Source organism: Vulpes vulpes, chromosome 5 (assembly GCF_048418805.1).
Source record: "Vulpes vulpes isolate BD-2025 chromosome 5, VulVul3, whole genome shotgun sequence".
In the NCBI taxonomy this organism is placed as follows: domain Eukaryota; kingdom Metazoa; phylum Chordata; class Mammalia; order Carnivora; family Canidae; genus Vulpes; species Vulpes vulpes.
Window position 1 is genome coordinate 125,163,887 of NC_132784.1, and position 19,971 is coordinate 125,183,857.

The 19,971-nt window shown below is 48.6% G+C and overlaps 1 protein-coding gene across 3 annotated transcripts in view; it reads left to right on the top strand.

Moving 5' to 3' along the window:
- LHFPL3 (LHFPL tetraspan subfamily member 3) overlaps positions 1-19,971 on the top strand; it is a 544,676-nt gene that overhangs the window by 475,476 nt on the left and 49,229 nt on the right. The window contains exon 3 of one of the 3 annotated variants that reach the window (XM_026006078.2): positions 9,651-9,698. The exons of 1 other annotated variant lie outside the window; for it this stretch is intronic. In XM_026006078.2, coding sequence (XP_025861863.1) covers positions 9,651-9,667 — 17 coding nt within the window. In that variant the 3' untranslated portion in view covers positions 9,668-9,698. The remainder of the gene's footprint in view (positions 1-9,650; positions 9,699-19,971) is intronic. One more of the 3 variants, XM_026006079.2, reaches the window with a different exon arrangement.

Genomic DNA, 19,971 nt, shown 5'->3' on the forward strand with positions numbered 1-19,971 from the left:
TACCTTTTATTTTGATGCAGGTAGGAGACGATTGTCAGCCAGATTTATGTTTCTTTTTAAAAAAAAAATTTTATTTATTCATTCATGAGAGACACAGAAAGAGAGAGAGGCAGAGACACAGGCAGAGGGAGAAGCAGGCTCCATGCAGGGAGCCCAATGTGGGACTCAATCCCGAGACTCCAGGACCACATCCCGGGCCAAAGGCAGGCGCTAAACTACTGAGCCACCCAGGGATCCCCCAGATTTATATTTCATAAATACATATAAGTTCACATTCTCTAGCATTTTCTTTTTGCCATTCATTCCTTCCTTGCATTCTCTTCCCGTGGATGGGTTCCATTGTGAATTTTCTGTAACACTTCACAGTGTAGCCTCTGGAGTCAAATGTCCTGGCTTCAAATCTTGGCCCTTCAGTTTACCATCCATATGGGTGATACATTTAACCCTTAAGACCTCAGTTTACTGATCCTCACTAGTGGAAATGAAAATAGGGCCTACTAGATTGATGTCTTGAGATTGAGTTAATCCTCATAAAGACCCTAGTATCAGACACAGAGTAGGTACACATTAAATATTGTTCAATCAACCAACATTTGCTGTGTGTTTTATTCCTAAGAGTGATGTTTAGATTTGTTCTCCATGGTGCTGCACACTTTGCATCTAGGTAGGCAATGTCCAGAGCCTGTGAGAATCCCTGCAGGCATGAATAGCACTAGCAAGAAGGTAAGCTTAGATGAGATATGAGCCTGCAGTGGTCATCACTTGTTCTTCCACTCATTTCATTCACCAAATACTTTTTGAGCACCTGCTATGTGTTAAGCACAGTTCTAGAAGATAGACCCAGGTAGACAAAACCCCACTCCTCCTGGAGTTTGTTTTCTGATGGGGAGAGATGGGCAATAAAGAAATTTAAAAGGCAAGACAATATCAGAGAGTTCAAAGTGCCATACAGAGAATTTAAACCAGGTAATATGTTAGACAGTGACCAAGCTCCTCCCCAGGTTGTTTATTCAGGGAGGGTCTCTGAAGATGTGGCATTTAAGCCAAAACCTGGATATGGTTCCAACAATAGCCAGTGAGAAAGAATTTCATGCAATAGAAAGAGTAAGTGCAAAGATCCAAAGATGGGAATGAAGAGCCGTTTGGTTGAATGGTAGTAAGAGGGAGAATGGTATGAAAGGAAGCAGGAAGGGAGGCTTGGGCCAGATCCCATAGGCTCCATAAGCCAGGGAAAGGAGTTTGGATTTCATTTCAACTGTGATGGGAGCCATTGGATCGCTATGAACAGGGAATGATAAAATATACTTAAATTTTTAAAGGTGCCTCCTGACTGTCTTGCTCTTCTCTTTACTGTCACGGGGTGTGGCTGGCCCTTCATGCTGAGGTATTTATTATCTTTGGAAAATGCTGTCCTATACAGCCGCCACATGGAAATAAGTGCTCAGAAGACCAAGAGGCCAACATATTCTACTCTGAAAAGCCCACAGTTCTTTCACACTTTCAGGACATGACAAGATAAAAACAAGGATTAAGCAAGAAGTTTACCACCTGCCCTGGAAATTGAGAACCAAGAAAGATAGTACCAAGGCTGTGGTGAACATAAAATTGGGTCCTACCTTCCAGCACCCTGTTTGTCAGGAGTCCACTGTGCTCTCCTAGTCATTGCCATACTCCAGAAGGAATTGAAGGGTTACCCTGGCTGAGCAGTGATATCCTAGGTCAACTTTTGGGATGTACCACAGACTAGATCCCAAGAACACTTGGCTCTTATAGATTATGACTCTGCCATTTTAGAGTCCCTTGTAGGAAGTACGTCTCATAGGATATCAATTTATCTCTGGGGACACATGAAAATTGCACTCAGTGTGGTTCTGAAGTCAATGCAGTGTGTTTCAAAATAACTCCACAGCCCAGTTACGGTAACATAAGCATCTTTCCTAATATTTCATCGTGATGAAGGTTTCTGTTCCATTTGGAGGCTATTGATGTATATACAACATGGGGCAAGGAATCGGGAACCCTAGGTTCTGCTGCCACTGATGGGTTGTGTTTAAATTTTGAGAAAGCACTTTGAACCTTAGTCTGTTCATCTCCGAAGGAAGGAACCTGACCTGACTCCATCTTGGATCACACTTAGCTCTCACATTTGAATGTCCATAAACCACCATCCTGATTTCCTGGTGGCCCACATTTGCAAGACAGCATAGCTAGAGGCAGGGCCATCTGGTCTACCCTACAGCTAATTGGATGCCACGTTGTTAAACCTACAGCTTTGACTTCTTTAGCGCCATTTTATCAGTTGGACCAGACACCTCTGCAGTTAGGAAGAGTACAGCTTTTCAGTGAGTTTATCCTCATCACCAAACTATAAATTCTGATAATAATGTAGTCACTAGATTTTACTGAACATTCGCCTTATATCATTCAATCCTCATAATAACCCCATGAAATAAGCATTATCCCCAATCTAATGCAGGAAACTGAACCTCAGAAAAGTTAATTTGCCTAAGGACTCAGCTGAAGCATACCAGACAGACTTCAACTCCAAAGCACATGCAGGAATTGAGCCTCACTCAATGCCACACTCGAGCATCATACTTACTTATTTTGCCATACTCCACAATAATACATCAAGGTATTGGGCAGATATTACTCAATGCTCAATAAGTCATCCTTGAATGCATAAATGTTTAATGCTCTGCTAACTTGCCTTCAGCATTTGCCCACCCATGCTGCTTTGGAGAGGTAATATAACCAGAGGCATACCCACTCTACTTAGAGTTTGTGCAGAGTTTCCCATGAGACACAGGTTGAGATCCTGTGATCACAACCTAACCCATGTGATGATTAATTTTATGAATCAACTTGAATGGGCTAAGGCATGCCCAGGTAGCTAGGAAGACATTTTTTCTGGGTGTATTTGTGAGCCTATTTCCAGAATAGAATAGACTGAGTAAAAAAAACCATCCACAGCAATGCAAGTGGGTGTTCTACTGAGTGTCTGAATAGACAAAAAGTCAGAGGAAGGGTGAATTTGTTCTCTCGCTTGAGGCAGGGTGTCCACCTCTTCTTACCCCTCACATGTGCCATCAGCACTCCTATTTCTCGAACTTTCCAACTCAGACTGAGTCTTATACCATCAGCTCCCCTTGTTCTCAGACATTTGAACTTGGGCCAAATTATACCACTGGCTTTCCTGGTTCTCCAGGAAAATATATTTCCAATATGTCCTATTGGCTCAGCTTCTCTAGAGAACTCTAACATAAGTTATATAGGACTTAGGTATTTAAAGTACATAAAGGGAGCAGCCCAGGTGGCTCAGCAGTTTAGTGCCACCTTCAGCCCAGGATGTGATCCTGGAGACCTGGAATCGAGTCCCGTGTCAGGCTCCCTGCATGGAAACTGCTTCTCCCTCTGCCAGTGTCTCTGCCTCTCTCTCTCTCTCTCTCTCTCTCTCTCTCTGGTCTCTCATGAATAAATAAATAAAATCTTTAAAAATAATAAAAATAAAGTACATAAAGGGTCCTAGCTGGTCTGCACAGGTTAGCCATTTGGGGGAGCAGTGGTTCCCAACTAAAGGGCTGGGGTGGAGAAAACTCCACTTGAGGAGCTTTTTCAAATTAAAAGTTCCACCTGTAGCACCTCCCCCCGCCAAAAAAAAAAAAAAATCCTAGTCTTACCTGGATAGGGGAGAAAATGTCTAGTATGACACAGGTTTCCAGATGCTTCTGATAGATCTATCCATGCATGTCCACCACCCCAACCTCACACACACACACACACACACACACACACACACACACATCCATTTAGTAAAAGTCGGTTCTGTCTTTTCATTTAAATAAAGGCTGATCTTCTTAGAATCTAAATTAAATGATGAGGCATTGTGTGACTTGAACATAAAGACAACCAGACTTCCAACTGTATTGTTTATTAAATAACTCTCAACATTTTACAGACGGGTTTTGACTGAAGTTGTCTTACATATTTATGCTTCATTGTATCTTTTTCAGAATCTGACTTCTAGAGCCTCGTACGCATCTTGCATTCAAATTTTATTAATGCATAATAAATTTTTTTAGCGCACCACTGTGCCAAAGAACAATGATGAAAATATTCTGTGTCAGCTCTGTCCAATAAGTACCCCAGACACATGTGGCTTTTGAGCCCTTGAAATGTGGCTGAAGAGACTGAGGAACTAGATTTTTAATTGAATTTCATTTTAATTAAATTTGAATAGTCACGTGTGTCTAGTGGCTACCGTATTAGAACGTGTGAGTATGAAGAAACAGCCTTTCTTTTTTTTTTAACCACAATTATGCAGAACTGAGACCCATCCTATTTTTTTTAAGTTGCTTTCCATAAAATCCAAGATAAAAACAATAACAACTGTAAGAGCCAGGAAGAAATTCTAGCATGCTTACATTCACCGCTGGGAAATGAATTCTTAATGAAGTGAATTCTGACCCAGGAGTAGATGAAAGCAGGTAGGCCTGAAGAGACATTCCCAAGGGGAGGTCCCTGGCAAATTCCTAGTCGTCTGTGAGACATGGAGCAGAGAGAGCCTGTCAAGGAGAGAGTAAGTCCCCCTCAGAGGAAAATCTAAATGTGTTTTTAGCCACCTGTCACCCCAGAGGGAGGACAGGATGGCAATGTTAAATTGGCAAGATTGTAAAACACAGAACTTAACTACCATACACGGCCAGCTGAGGTGTTTAAAGTGCATTTTAACTGGTGGAACTTCGTTCCTGAAATCCAGACAGTGGCTGATGGCCAGTAGACGTCAGACTGCAGACCTCTAGCTCCTTCTTTCTACAAAACTAGCATTTCCAGTAAAATAATACTGTTCTGCCAAGGCAGGATTGGACTGGATTTTCATCTAAAGCAAAGATTAAGAAAATCCCAGACAGGACGCCTGGGTGGCTCAGCAGTTGAGTGCCTGCCTTTGGCCCAGGGTGTGATCCTGGGGTCACGGGATAGAGTCCTACATCAGGCTCCCTGCAGGGAGCCTGCTTTTCCCTCTGCCTGTGTCTCTGCCTCTCTCTCTCTATGTCTCTCATAAATAAATAAATAAAATCTTAAAAGAAATAAAAAGAAAGAAAGAAAATCACAGAGGACCCAGGATTCGGGAGAGAGATCAGGTGACAAGGTAATAGGACACACAGGCCCCATTGCAAAATTGTGAACTAAATAAATAAATATTGTTTTAATCCATTCTGTACAAAAGGTAGCTATCCCAGGAGCAAAGGTGGACAGGAACAAACTGGAAAGGAGTTCGTTAATGGGTCCAGAGAAGAGAACAAGAGATGAGTTCTGAGCTAGGACAGTGTTTCTCAAGTTGAATTTCAGGGACATATTCTTGCGAGGAGGTGGGGGTCACAGGGGTTAGGAAGGATGTTTAAGTTTGATGCTTTCATTTTACCAAATGTCCTTTATCAGTGACAGTTCTCAGTTGAAACTCATATTCAAAGAATGAGATTTTAGCTTTCTTAAGAAAATGTTTCTCAGGGTGCCTGAGTGACTCAGTTGATTAGGTGTCTGCCTTTGACTCAGGTTGTGGTCCCGGGGTTCTGGGATTGAGCCCCATCATGGGCTCCCTGCTTGGCGGAGGGAGCTTCTCCCTCTCTCCCCCTGGTCGTGCTCTCTCTCTCTCTCTCTTGCTCGCTATCTTTCTCTCTCAAATAAATGAATAAAGAAATATTTTTTAAAAATTATTCTCCAGTGCTGGCTAAGGAAGTATACCATAGGTCTTTAAGGATTATTTTCCTTTAAAGGGGTCCGTAGTTTATTCAGCTTTGGGGATCAGTGACCTAAAGGCAGACCATACACACCATTTGATTATCTTATTGGGAGAATTAAAGTAGCTTCCTAACTAACTTTGCCCTTAGCTTGTGAAAAGATTAAACCTTTCTAAACTCAGCAGGGCAGGCTGCACATAATGCTCATATTTTACTCCTAATGGATGTCATTGCTTAGAAAATCATGTTCTTCTCTTGCAACTGGGGAGCAGCACGGTGCGGTAGTCTTGGATCATGAGTCAGGGGGTCCACCAATAACCCTGACTCTCCAACGGGCTGGGACACTTGTCCTCTCGGGGCCTCATATCCTTATCTATAAAACAAAGCAGCAGACGGGGTCATTAATTACCAAGGTCATGTCCAGCCTAGATTTCTGATTCCAACAATAAATTACAGTGCCATCTTGCATTTCTCCTCTGAAAGGCCTTGCAACTAAAAATCATTTTCACTAGGACTCTGTTTCATATCTGTTCTTTTCATTGCTACCCTCCGCCACTGAGCACTGAAGGCCCAGGAGGCGATGCATTTGAAGGAAAATCAGTCAACACTCAGCGTTCCACCTATTATCTGCTACCACCTGGGAAGTGGGAAATTAAACTATCGAACCCGGACTCCCAGGGCTTAGTGCAAATCACCCAGATATAAAAGAAATACTCACTCAGAGGGACATTTGGGGTTTTTATAAAGTTTCTAATGAACGAGACAGCTGTTCACTCAAGTGTGAGTAAATCAAGGGGAAGCATAAAGGCTATGTCGCTTCTGTGTTTTGAGTATTATAGAAAAAATTATTTAATGAGTAGACTGTCAGGCTGTTAGTTGATCTACTGCTGTAAGAGTGACTGATGTATTTGGTGAGCCTTCTAAACAGTCAGCAGTGTCCAGTAGGAGCAGGGATGGTACAAGGCGTGTCTGTAGCAGAGAAGAGCTGTTGCACACACATGTCCATGACCCACCTTTCAGGAGGGGTAATGCGATTCCTTTTCTCTGAGAAGTCCTCTCCCTGTCGATGGAAGTGTGTCCCGTGGCTTAGGCCTTGATTGGAACATGATACCTGTGGTCCAGGGGATAACTCTCAGGGGTCAGAGGGACCCAGAAGAAGTTTGCCTTGAGACCTGAGTGTGTAGCTAAAGCAGAGCTTAGAACATCTGAATGCTCCAAAAATGACGCTGGCATCAGCCGTTCAGTCAGTGATAGAACCCATTCTTTTGGCCTTCTTCCTATGTGGGCTACCCACTAAAGCTTAGCCTGACAACTGATGCCTGGGTCTGTCTGCTCTTCCTTCGTGAGGATGGGACCTTGCAGCCCAGAGTAGTGCTTAGAAGCTACTGCCATTGGACCGTACTAAAAAGCTCACACTACAGGACGCTGGTGCCACAGCCAGCTTCACTCCATCCAGGGCTCCGGCCTTCCAGATGTGGCCCTGTGGCCTGATGGGCTCCCTGATCCTCCTGGAAACATGACATTGCTAGTCCCATCAACCAGAAAAACATAACTGCCTCTATCTCTTCTGCTAAAATAATGACCTTCCAGACAGGATAGAATGAAAGCCTTCCAGTGCAAAAGAATGACTTGTTTGAAATGATTCCCTTTGAGATCATCTTGTGTTTCCCATCCTAGTTATAATTTGGCTAATTGCTTAATAATTCTGTTTAAATGTCTCCATTTCTGCAAACATCAATTCATTAGGTCTACTTTTCCTGGTTGGAAACCTCTTTGCTTCTCTAAATATCCTCTGCCCCTTTCTCCCATTTGCACTTTTGCCCAAGCAACATTCTGATGACATAAATAGCATCCCTTCAAAAAGATACTGGACAAATCAAGGTGTCTCTCTGTGTTCTAGAGCCCAGGTGCCGTAATCTGTGTCCCTGAAACCAGTACCTGTGATTGGGAAAGATCTCAGACTGTCTTTAAAAAGCCAGCTTCCCTCCCAAATGAAGATGAAGCTGCAATCCCTGGCAGCCCTAACCCACTCCTGCCATGGGGGGCATGCTGTGCTTGACAGGGTGAGAGGCTGCCTGACACAGGACAGCCCAGACCCTGTCCTTACAAGCCTGCAGCCCAACTGGCAGCTGGACAGTTCAACTCCGGGGTACCTTTGCACATAAGAATATTATCCAGGTTGGGGCACCTGGGCGGCTCAGTTGGTTGAGGGTCTGTCTTTGGTTCAGGTCATGATCCCAGGGTCCTGGGATCCAGCCCCATGTCAGGCTCCCTGTTTGGCGGGGAGCCTGCTTCTCCCTCTCCTTCTGCTCCTGCTTGTGCTCTCTCTCTGCATCAAGTGAATAAATAAAATCTTTAAAAAAAAAAATATTACCCAGGTTAAAACTCTGCTTAAAGCAGGGGCCTTCTAAAAAAAAAAAAAAAAAAAAAAGCAGGGGCCTTCTCAGAACACACCCATCCATGGGTTGGGCGGCACCAATATACATGTGTGCGCACGCACACACACACACACACACACACACACCCTGCACGTAGCTGGAAGCTGAACACCATGGTGGCATCTGTGCTTTAGGGAGTAAGTGTCCTCCTTCAGGGGCAGCCTGTGACTCCTACTTTCTGGCAAAGGTCGATTAGGGGAAACAGATGCTGGCCTGTTCCTTGCCATTTGTTCCTTCTGTACTCTACCAGCTGAAGACTTCCAACGTTGCTTTTAATGTTTCCTTGGAAATATTTAGCATCCACTCACCCAACTGTAGGAACCAAATTGCTTCATCTAGATACTCACGTTCCAAAGAGAGCCAACACAGTCCCCTCACATCTTTGCAAGAGTGGGAAAACTTAGAGTAACAGGGAGAAACGTGAAGCCTCCATCTGGGAAACTTTCTCGGGCCAGTGATGAATAAGAAGTGCCATAGGTAGCAACCAAAAGAAGGAAGTGGGAAGAGCACCAGAGTCCCACTCTTGCCCCCATGACCACAGTATCCTGCCAAGGTTGCTCGGAGCCGATGGAATGGTTCTAGGAAGGAACAGAGGAATGAGGCCTGTCCTTCTACATGACTTGGCGCAAACCACTTGGTACTCATGACCCTCCTGCCTCTGTGCTGGTCCTTTAAGCAATTCACTGGATGGAGGCCAGTTAGAAAACACAAGACACCATCAGCGCAAAGGTAATCCCTGATGATGTAAACGTAGCCTTGAATTGTCCAAAATGAACCAGGCCTCGGGGTTCTAATTGATCTGTGTGAATGTGATTGATTTTTATTTCTTTCTTTAAAAGCTACTCTGAATTGCTTTGGAATTTGAAATTATGTCCTCAAAGAATTATTGCAACACATGAAATTATTGCCCAACCTGTACACTTCTCACTTTGTCTATTTCTCCTGAATGCTTGCTTTGATTTGTTTCTATTGTTTTTTTCTTACTGAGCATCTCAAAATCTCTGAGTCCTTGGCCTTCCATAAACGTTTGACTGGCTAATCTGGGTGGTATTGCCTGAGGAAGCCAAGGGTAAAACTAGTGGTAACAGTGACATCTGAGACTTAGATGATGCTTAGTGGTGCGTAGGACTGTTCCAGGTATTTCACATGTATTAATTCATGCCATCCTCACCACCGCCTTACGAGGTAAGTGCCCCTGTTAGACCCATTTTACAGATGAGGAAGCTGAGGCATGGAAAGATAAGATACTTGCCAGGGTCACACAACCAGCAAGCGGCAGAAACGAGGTATGAAACCACAGTCTGGCTCCCAGACCTGTGCCTTTCATCACGGCGGATCACCACGCGTGTCTTTGTGCACGCCGTGACTGGGATGGCCAGGAATGACACTGCTGTTTTTGACCTTTAACAAACAAGTGCAAGCTCTTAATGTAATTTACCTTTAACCATTCTGTTTTTCCCTCCCAAACTCTCAGACGATGGAAATGCTTAAAGCAAACCAAGGTAGTGTGAGAGCACGCCATGTAAGTGTGAGCATGGCTCCTTGTGGGTCCGGCTGTGTTTTGTGCGCTTCTGCCTACCGTTCCCGCATGTTCTCTCCGCTGCTCGCCTCTGACTCCCGCTTTCGCCGCTTGGCGCCTGGGCCGCATGCACGGTCGCTTTTAAGCCCTAGATCGCGTGTCTTGTTCCTGGTTTTACATTCGTGCTTCTCTCTCCCACAATCGCCGGCCCCGGTTCGAGCCGGAGCCCTTGCAGCTGTGAGCCTGGCACCTGCCCGGGAAGGAGCTGGGGGCTCCTGGGGAATGCGCTTGATTACTGTTCTCTGACAATGAGCCCTGACTGCCGGCTCTCAGGATGGAGGCATGTGGCCTCATTCTCGCAGGGACGCACTCCTTCCCAGTGTGGAAACGGGTCTGTGGGCTTCTCCACACTGGTCGTGGCCACCAATAGCACACCTGTTCTTCTGGGGCCACCCCCCTTAAACAGCTCATTGTCCTGTGAGCCTCTTGTAGGAGTCAAAGCTATGAAAATAAATGCCACCGTGCCATGTGGCTGAAATGAGCCATGGAGAGAAGTGGTAATCTTCTCGTTTATTTAGGATTCCTCTCTGTACATACGTATACAGTGGAGACACGTACTACTATGAAATGTGTGATCCTGAAGGAGAAAGGATAATGGTTTTTAAGTCAAATAATGGGCCTTCATCGTTCACATACACACACAGTCACTTTTGGTGTTCCTTGACTCCACATAAACTGTATTTCCACTTTGAGTGATTCTAATATGTGATCAACCAGACTTACAGAATTAATAAATTGGGGAGGAGGAATTTATAAAATGAACGTGTCTGGGGCACCTGGGTGGCTCCATGGTTAAGTGTCTGCCTTCGGCTCAGGGCATGATCCTGGAGACCCGGGATCGAGTCCCACATCAGGCTTCCTGCAGGGAACCTGCTTCTCCCTCGGCCTGTGTCTCTGCCTCTGTGTGTGTGTGTCTCTCATGAATAAATACATAAAATCTTTATTTAAAAAAATGACCCTGACTTACTGTACAGCCTTCTCCACCTGCTGACGACTTCAGGGTTGGATCAGCCTTTGTCCTCAGTCTCACTGAAATCTCAAGTGTGTGTTCAGGGGGGATTAGAAGGACATTTTCCAAGTTGGCTGTCAGAGGTGATAAGAACTTGAAATTGAAGGGGCTCTCATGAGATGTGTGTGCTCAGTGCTGAGACCCCAACCTACCATTTCGAGCTGACGGGTTCTTGGCTCCTTCACTCCAAACCCCTTAACTCACAGAAGATGACTGGGAGGGAAAGTAACTTACCCAGGATGGGACAGAGGCCCGACTGAAACTCGACCCTCCTGTTGGCATCGTAGATCTTCTCAGTGTGTATTATCCCAGCTTGTTTCTCTCTCTGGGAGAGGCCCCACACACACACAGCCAGGAGAGCTTTTGTTTTTAGAAGTGAAGGAGAGTGAAGGAGCCAACATCCCAAGAAAAGACTGGGGTCCCAGTCCTGGCTGTGCCATAAACATCTGGGTGAGCTTGGCTTCTGGACCTCGGGCTCCTCGCCTGTAACACGAGTATAAGAGGAGCTGATTACAGCAAGTATGTGACGCTAACTTTGCTCGTGAACCTCCGGCTGCTTTCACGTGGGGTCCTCCCCGCCGTATTCATTTCCCACTGCAGAATTATGGAAAAACTTCTAGTCAGGCTGTACAAACTGGAGCAAGAACCCCAGGAGTCTGTTAGGAACTGAAGGTGGACACGGGCAGGAGGGAGAAGGTGCAGGTGAGAAGCAAGTAGCCTTCCCTCCTCACGCGGGCCCCTGAAACCGAGGTGGGCACGGCGAACTCCACACTTGCTCATGTCCGATTTCTGCACTTTGGGGCTCTGTGGCTCATGTCTTCTTTTCTCCGTCGCAAGACACCAGGCTCAGTATGTGAACAAGGTTACATTTTCTCTTTTCGGTATATTGCTTCCTGTGTTGACAGGGCCAGGGAAGTCTCTGAGGCAATCCAAGAATAATTTAAAACCCAACAGGGACACCTGGGTAGCTCAGTGGTTCAGCATCTGCCTTTGGCTCAGGATGTGATCCCCGGGTCCTGGGATCGAGTCCCACATCGGGCTCCCCACAGGGAACCTGCTTCTCCCTCTGCCTATGTATCTGCCTCTCTCTCTGTGCCTCTCATGAATGACTAGTTTCTAAGGTGCTATTAATTTTCTACTTTTTAAACACAATTATTATTATTTTTTGTACCTTATATGTGTTATTTTTTTAAAAAGCCACAAGCAGAAGGCACCTGGGTGGCTCAGTGGTTGAATGTCTGCCTTTGGCTCAGGACGTGATCCTGGGGTCCTGGGATGGAATCCCGCATCGGGCTCCCCCCAGGGAGCCTGCTTCTCCCTCTGCCGATGTCTCTTCCTCTCTCTGGGTGTCTCTCATGAATAAATAAATAAATAAATAAATAAATAAATAAATAAAATCTTTAAAACACACACACACACAAGCAGAAAATATACCCACTCTTTAAACCAACTATAACAATTTCATGAGCCAGGGGACAAATCAGTACCCTTATCTACAGATGGGGATACTCAGCTCTGTTACAGAGAAGTTCATCATTTTGCCTAAGATCCCGGAGCTAGTAAGGGGCAGACAGGATTGGAATCCAAATCTGTCTGATGTCATCATGGACACTTACCCACCATCACATCTTGGACACTCAATATTAAAGACCAGAGCTAGTCAAGGAAAAAAAAATAAATAATTTTTTTAAATTACAGAAATGCAGATATTAAACACGCAATGTCATTTTCACAGGGCTTTCCTTTTCCATGGTAAATCTGTGACACTTTTATGATGAATCTTGTTTTTGGAGCAGAGAATCATCACTCGATTTAACAATCTGGCCCACACTGGTTTCCGTATATCAAGTTTAGCTCAATGTGCATCTTTTTTCAAAGTAGCCGGTCTGGTCTGCAGCCATTTCCTCGGAGCTGCCCCTGATTCAGAATTGAGTGGGAAGAGCAGGCCAGGATATAGCAGGGAGGGAGACAGCACAGAGGAGGATACTTGCCTCCTACTTCCTACCTTCTAATGCCACCGGACAAAACATAGCCCTGCAAAAAGCTGTGTTTTTGCAGAAAGTATCACTGGGATAGAATTTCAGCTCCGGGATTTTGGTGGAGCTGGGACTTTAGAGGGCAAATCTGGCTGGAAAGGTTGTGCCAGAGGACTCTGTTTTTCCCCCCTAAAGATTTTATTTATTCATGAGACACACAGAGAGAGGCAGAGACACAGGCAGAGGGAGAAGCAGGCTTTCCGAGGAGACCCATGCGGGACTCTAGCCCAGGACCCTGGGATGAGGCCCTGAGCCGAGGCCAGGCTCAAGCACTGAGCCACCCAGGTGCCCCTGTGCCAGAGGACTCTTTTTTTTTTTTTAATTTTTTTTTTTATTTATTTATGATAGTCACAGAGAAAGAAAGAGAGAGAGGCAGAGACACAGGCAGAGGGAGAAGCAGGCTCCATGCACCGGGAGCCCGATGTGGGATTCGATCCCGGGTCTCCAGGATCTCGCCCTGGGCCAAAGGCAGGCGCCAAACCGCTGCGCCACCCAGGGATCCCCCAGAGGACTCTTAAAGCTGCATTTGCCTGGTACCACGTAGTGGATTGAAAAATGTCGATCCATCAGGTCCTTTGGGGGGAGCAGCTGTTGGAAATTATGCTCAGGGCCTGCAGACCCCTTCCTGGCAAGCACATCCTCGCCCAGCAGTCCCATCCCTTCTCCAGTGACAACCATGGGCGCAGTTTGAAGAGGAAAATGGCCTTGTTGCGCAGCCCCGCGAGGCCCGTGGTCACACTGAGGCTGCGGGGCAGGCAGGCAAGGGCGTGAGCCCCCGCCCCACGTTACTCTCCCCTTTGCGGGGCGCCGTCGGGGCTTCGGAAGATAATCGTGGTCCTGCTGGGCCCTCTGGTGGCCATGTCGGTAACTGCAGGTGCTCGCGGGGCGCGGCGGCGGCCGCCTGAGACCCTGCATAGATGGGGACTAGGGGCAGCGTCTGTGACCCCTGAAGCGGCAGCCTGGAGGGCTGGTCCTGTCGTGTGCGCACGTCCGGCTGGCAGCCAATGTGATGAGGTCCCAGCTCTCCTCTGTGCTGCGGATATTCCAGTTCAGTTCTGGGACCTTCTGGAGGCGCCGGATGATCATTCACATCTTGCCCTAGGACGACCCGTAGCGCCCTTTTGACCTAAACCGGCCTGAATCCCTGAGAGTCTGAGGAGCCAGCCACCAGGAGCCTGAGCCACGCACCACCCCCCCTGTGCTCCCCGAGGGCCTTTCTGCGTAGACCAGCTCGGCTCGGGGGCCAGCAGGCCCGCGGCCCCCAGCGGACAGACAGGCCCTCCAGCCCCTCCGCCTCCCGCGCGCCATCCTCAGGGCCTCCTGAGAACAGCAAGTGGGTTACCTCTGACGACACAAAGCGAAATTGTTTCCATTGTCCTAACCCCGCGGCGTTCTCCAGGTGGGGCCCCGCGACCAGCAGCCGTCGCCATCACCCAGGGACTCAGAAGAAAGGCAGACTCTGGGCCCCCCAGGCCCGCTGCACCCAAACTCTGGCGATGGGGCCCGCCCGTCTCCAGGTGATCCTGAGGCCCCCTCAGCTTTGAGAGCCGCCTCAGGCATGGACGCAGGCCACAGGCCCGGGACCGCGCCGCTCGGCTTATTGAAAACGTACACCCCGACCCCTCCCCAAAGACCCCTCCCCACAGACCCCTCCCCACAGACCTGCAGTGGCCCCGGAGCGGGGTGCAGAAACCGGATTTTAAACCGTGGTTCCGTGCAATTCGATGTGGACGATCCACAGGCCGCCGTTTTGAGAACTTCTGCTCCAGGACGAGCAGGGTCACCTGCCTGGCCCAGGTCCGCTTCCTCCTTTCAATTAGAGATAAGGATCGTTCTCGCGTCTTGCTGGTCGTGAGAGGCCTCAGGACGGTGCGGAGAACGCCGGGGCGTCCGGGCTGTTCCCCTGAGGACTTCGTTTTCGCCGCGACCGTGAGGAGAATCTCCGTGGAATCTGGATCCTAATGCAAAAGTGGAGTCTTTTCTCTGGAAAGTGATGTTAATTACTGAGAAAATGGGAAGAAGAGGAAGCCTGCGGCTTCTTTTTTTTTTTTTTTTTTTTTTTTTTTTTAAGATTTTATTTATTTGAGAGACAGAGAGCGAGCACGGGCCAAGGGCAGAGGGAGAGGCAGAAGCTGACTCCGCGCTGAGCAGGGAATTCGGGGAGGCCCCAGGACCTGGGGTCATGACCTGAGCCCAAGGCAGACACTTACCCCACTGAGCCCCCAGGGCCGCAGGCGCGCTCCGGGTGGGGGGAGGACCGGCCCGGCCGAGGAGCTGCCCCCCCTGGGCCTGCCCAACAGCCGGTGCTCCTCGCCCTGCCTGAGCAGCGGGAGACCTGGGGGCGCTTTCCCAGCAGGGCCCAGGGGGCGGTTTCATTATACTCGGTCGGGAAGAAAGAGGCGAGGAGCGCCCCTGGCTCACGTGACCTCCGCACTGGCCACCCCGGGAACGCAGGGGCGCCGGCGTGAGGAGCCCAGCGAGCGAAGTGTCCCGCCCGCCGCCTCAGCCCAGCGCCGCCGGGAGGCCCGGGCGCCCTCCACAGCCTTCCCCTTCCGTCCCCTCCCGCGTCGGCCTCCCTCAGCCCCGGGAAGGGCGCCCACCCCTCAGGGCCCGAGGGCCTCCCCCACTAAGCGCCGCGGCCCGCGTCCTTCCCCTGCTGTCAAGCGCGGTTAACGACACGTCTCCCCGCGCCCCTGACGGGGAGAAGCGGCAAGAGCAGGGCTGCAAGGAAGGCCCGAGAGGAGCCCACAGGCGGGCTTGTGTGTCGAGGAGGGCAGCCCGGGCGGGGCGGGGGCGCGGGGCAGTACTAGGAGAGAAGGCTAAGGCTTGCCAAGGACAGACCCACCCTTGACAGGGAGCTTTGCGGGTGACGAGCGACCCCGCTGGGCGGGAGCTGGCCTGGCTCACGGGCGCTGCCTTCCCTCGGCCTCCCTTGCTCTTCGCCCCTGCACCCGGGCCTGGGAGGGCGGACCAGTGTGGCCCCGCAGGGCCCGAGCTTGGGCCTCCCCGCTGTGCGCCCGGGCCTGGAGCTGTGCTTTGTGTGGAGCCCCGGGGGGCGGGGGCAGCGGGAGCTCGGGGCATGTGAGGGGGCAGCGGGAGCTCGGGGCATGTGAGGGGGCAGCGGGAGCTCGGGGCATGTGAGGGGGCAGCGGGAGCCCTGGGGCCTGAGGGGCAGCAGGAGCCCTGGGGCATGTGAGGGGGCAGCGGGAGCCCTGGGGCCTGAGGGGCAGCAGGAGCCCTGGGGCATGTGAGGGGGCAGCGGGAGCCCTGGAGTCTGAGGGGGCAGCGGGAGCCCTGGGGCCCGAGGGGCAGCGGGAGCTCCGGGCATGCGAGGGTATAGGGAGGCTCGGAGACTGCTTGGTGTCCTGCTCCTCCTCCCCACGCCTGTCACCTGTCCCCGGTGGGAGGGGAAGGGCCTTTCTTCCACCTGTCCCCTGGCACCTGGGCCTGCCCAGCCTCCCCTCCTTGTGCCTGCCCAGTGACCCCCTGGCACCTTCTGCTCCAGGAAGGGCCTGGCACGAGTGGGGCGATGCGGGTTGGGTGCGCCTGTTCCACAGCTCTTGGGGCAGAGCGTGGTGGTGGCCCCGGGGCCGGGGCGGCAGTGCTGCCTCTGTGTGGTGGACGTCGGGCAGGAGGCCACAACTCCGTAAGGGATGAACCTGCGGCCCACTCCTGATCCCGTTATCGAGTACTGAGATTGCAGTACCCTGGGGCGCAGCCCAGCACCCTTGGTTGGGGATACCACCAGTGGGAAGGAGAGGTTCCCCAGGACCTGCTTCAGGCCAGTTGTGTGGGTCCATCAACCGATGGGAGGGGGAATGCCAGCAGCCATCAGGCCTCGTGGGGACACAGCGAGAGGCTCCCAGCCAGCCCCCTGGAGCCCGCTCTACACCCGGGGAACCCTCTCTTCCTTCCCAGTCTTCCTGAATCTGTGTTGGTATTTTCCAGCCAGTTCAAGGCATCCTCCAGGGACAAAATACAAATTGTGTGATCTCAGTGATTACACAAATGAGCTAAATGCTCTGACATTTACATTAAAACTAGCACGGCACAATGTAAAAACGAATAAAATTCATGCTAATAGTTACAAGTTTTAACTTTATGTACCCAGAAGGACATTAAATAGCAAATAAAATACACCGTGACTAGTGGTGGTTGCACAACAGTGTGAACATATTTAATACCACTAACCTGTCCATTTAAAAATGTGCATGTAATGTACAAATCTAAAAAAGGTTAAGAGGGCAAATTTTATGTTCTATGTATTTTCCAATAAGAAAAAGAAAAAGTTGAGGCACCTGGGTGGCTCAGTCGGTTAAGCATCTGCCTCTGGCTCAGGTCACGATCCCAAGGTCCTGGGATCCAGCCCTGCATGGGGCTCTCTGTTCAGTGAGGAGCCTGCTTCTCCCTCTCCCTCTGCTCCCTTCTCCCCCTGCTCATGCTCACGCTCTTTCTCTGTTCCAAGTATATGAACAAAATCTTTTGAAAAAAGAATAAACGCAAACAAATGCCATGACAAGGCAAGAGAGAGCCCACAAGAAAAAAGGGGAAAGCTTCGTATTATAATAGCTTTAATGGCACTGCTTCCTGCTTTCTGAACAATTTTCATCTAGCCTTGGGCCTGCAAATTATGCAGCTGATTGCCTGTACCTCACAGTCTCGCCTGACTAGGAGATGATCATGTTAATTCTTACACAGTGTTAGAGGTGAAATTCTTTATTTCTTTTTTGGAAGATTTTATTTGAGAGAGTGAGCACAAGCAGGGAGGAGGGGCAGAGGCAGAAGAGAGAAGCAGGCCCCCCCACTGAGCAAGGAGTCCAATGTGGGGCTTGATCCCAGGACCCTGGGATCATGACCTGAGCCAAAGGCTGACCTTTAACCAACTGAGCCACCCAGGCACCCTGAGGTGAAATTCTAATCCTGTGGGGAGAAAAAGTTGCCAGTCTATGACGACTAAAGGTAATTTCCATCTTAGCATCCGTTCACCTACCAGGAGAATAAAGGAGGAAATGTAAAAGTAAGAAAACAAAGAGATTCTTGCATTTGGATGAGCACCTGTCACCTTTTGAGGTGACCTTGTGCATGCCCTGGGCAGCGTGAGGTTCCATGGTGAGATCGATTCATTCTGAGGCCCCTCTTCAAGGATGTAGTTGCCTCACACTCAACACAACTGTCTGCATTTCCAGCATATTGCAAATGCCTTAGGTCATTTTTCACCCTCCTTTCTGAAATCTGGCGCCTCCTAGGGTGATTAATAAGCTCATAGCTTCTCATATCCACGAGAGAGAGGATAGCAACCCTTCCTTCCAGGGTAAGAAAACTTTATGTAAACTGGGGTTGCCATAGCTTATAAATTCCTCATAATTACTTTCCATCGACTGGTAATGTATCCACCCAAACACACCTTTCTTTGCACTCTTGTGAACCTCGGTTAGCTCTTCAGGCAGGCGTGGGAAGCTTAATGTATTTCCTGTGAAATCATACCATTCTCCTTGATCGGCTTATCCCAGCTTTGCAAATTGAAAAAAAAAAATTTCATTCCTGGCATCAACAGCCTGTTAAATTGGTTCTGATTAATAATTGAATCTTAAGATCCGTTCAAGGCAACATTTCACAACAACAGATTAGTAGGGAGGGGAGAGTGGTGCCAGGTAGCATGTGTGTATCGTGATAGCCCGGACTGATGACCTCAGATGGAGGTTAAATGTGGAGTCTAGATTCTGGGAGACTTTAATTCCTTAGAAAAGTCGTAGAAATACACAGAAACTTCTACCCTACTGAATGATGGACCTAGCATTTATTTCCTAGTAATAGACTTTGAATGCTGATCTAGAGGCATTCTCCTTGGACTTGGAACTCTGCTCTGGGTCAGATTCTTGTGGTTCATATTAACCTCTCTTAGATTTTAAATTATTTTTTTAAGATTTTTTTTTAATTTATTTATTCATGAGAGACACAGAGAGAGAGTCAGAGACACAGGCTCAACACAGGGAGCCCGATGTGGGACTCGATCCCGGGTCTCCAGGATCATGCCCTGGGCTGAAGGCAGCCGCTGAGTCACCCAGGTATCCCAGAATGTGGATTATTTACAACGGCACCGCGGAATATTTCTTCCTTAATCCTGAAGGAGAAAATACAGTCCCCCTGAAATGTCAGACTGAGAATCAGATAGATAGGCTCCTAGCTTAACAAACCAAAAGCAAGGCCCTTGTGGATGATTTCCAGGCATATAGTGTGTCCAAATGACCCTAGATCTTTATGCCAAATCCTTTAAGCGTGTCCAGACTTACCCGACATCCGATTCTCCCAGCCCAGTCTGTGACTGAAGGTAATTTCGATCCTGTTCTTCTTTCACCTATTGGAGAAAAAAGGACACCTAAAAGTAAAAGAACAGATTCTTGCTTTTAGATGAGCAGCCATCATGTTTTTAAGTAACTTCTAGAGTTTCTCGATAGAGACCTTTAGGCTGCCCGAAGGTGTTGCATCAACTACCTGGGGGATTGGTTTAAAACGTTGGTGACAGGGCTCCTGGGTGGCGCAGTGAGTTAAGAGTCTGCCTTAGGCTCAGCTCCTGATCTCAGGGTCCTGGGATCAAGCCCCATGTCTCTTGCTCAGTGGGGAGTCTGCTTCTCCCTCTCCTTCTGTCCCTCCCCCTGCTTGTGTGCTGTCTCTCTCTCTCTCTCAAATAAATAAAATCTTTTTAAAAATATATATAAAATAAAATGCTGAAGGAGACCTTCTTCCCAGATCTTCTGAGTCTGACTCTTTGGGAATTTTTTAGTTAATCCAGAAACTCTTAGGTGGTCAAACTTGAGAACCACTGACCTACAGACACTTTCATAAATTTCAGTAAATTGTTGTACTCAACACCTAAGTGTCCAACAGTTCTATTGCACACATGGAAATCTTTAAATCACTTGCTCAGTAAGACTAATTTGCACATTTTGTAATTCCCGGAAATTGAGAGCAAATGTCTTTCAACCTTCATTCTTTGAGTAAGCAGGTTTTTAGGATGTGCTATGACCTGGGCACTGCACAAGGTTCTGTAGATTAAGTGACCTTCACAGCTCTATGAGCAGTAACACTCTGCGTGTTTGGTATTGTTGGGAAGACCCCAGGCTGCAGGACACGGATGAGAAGTGAATACTAGGGGACGCCAGGGTGGCTCAGC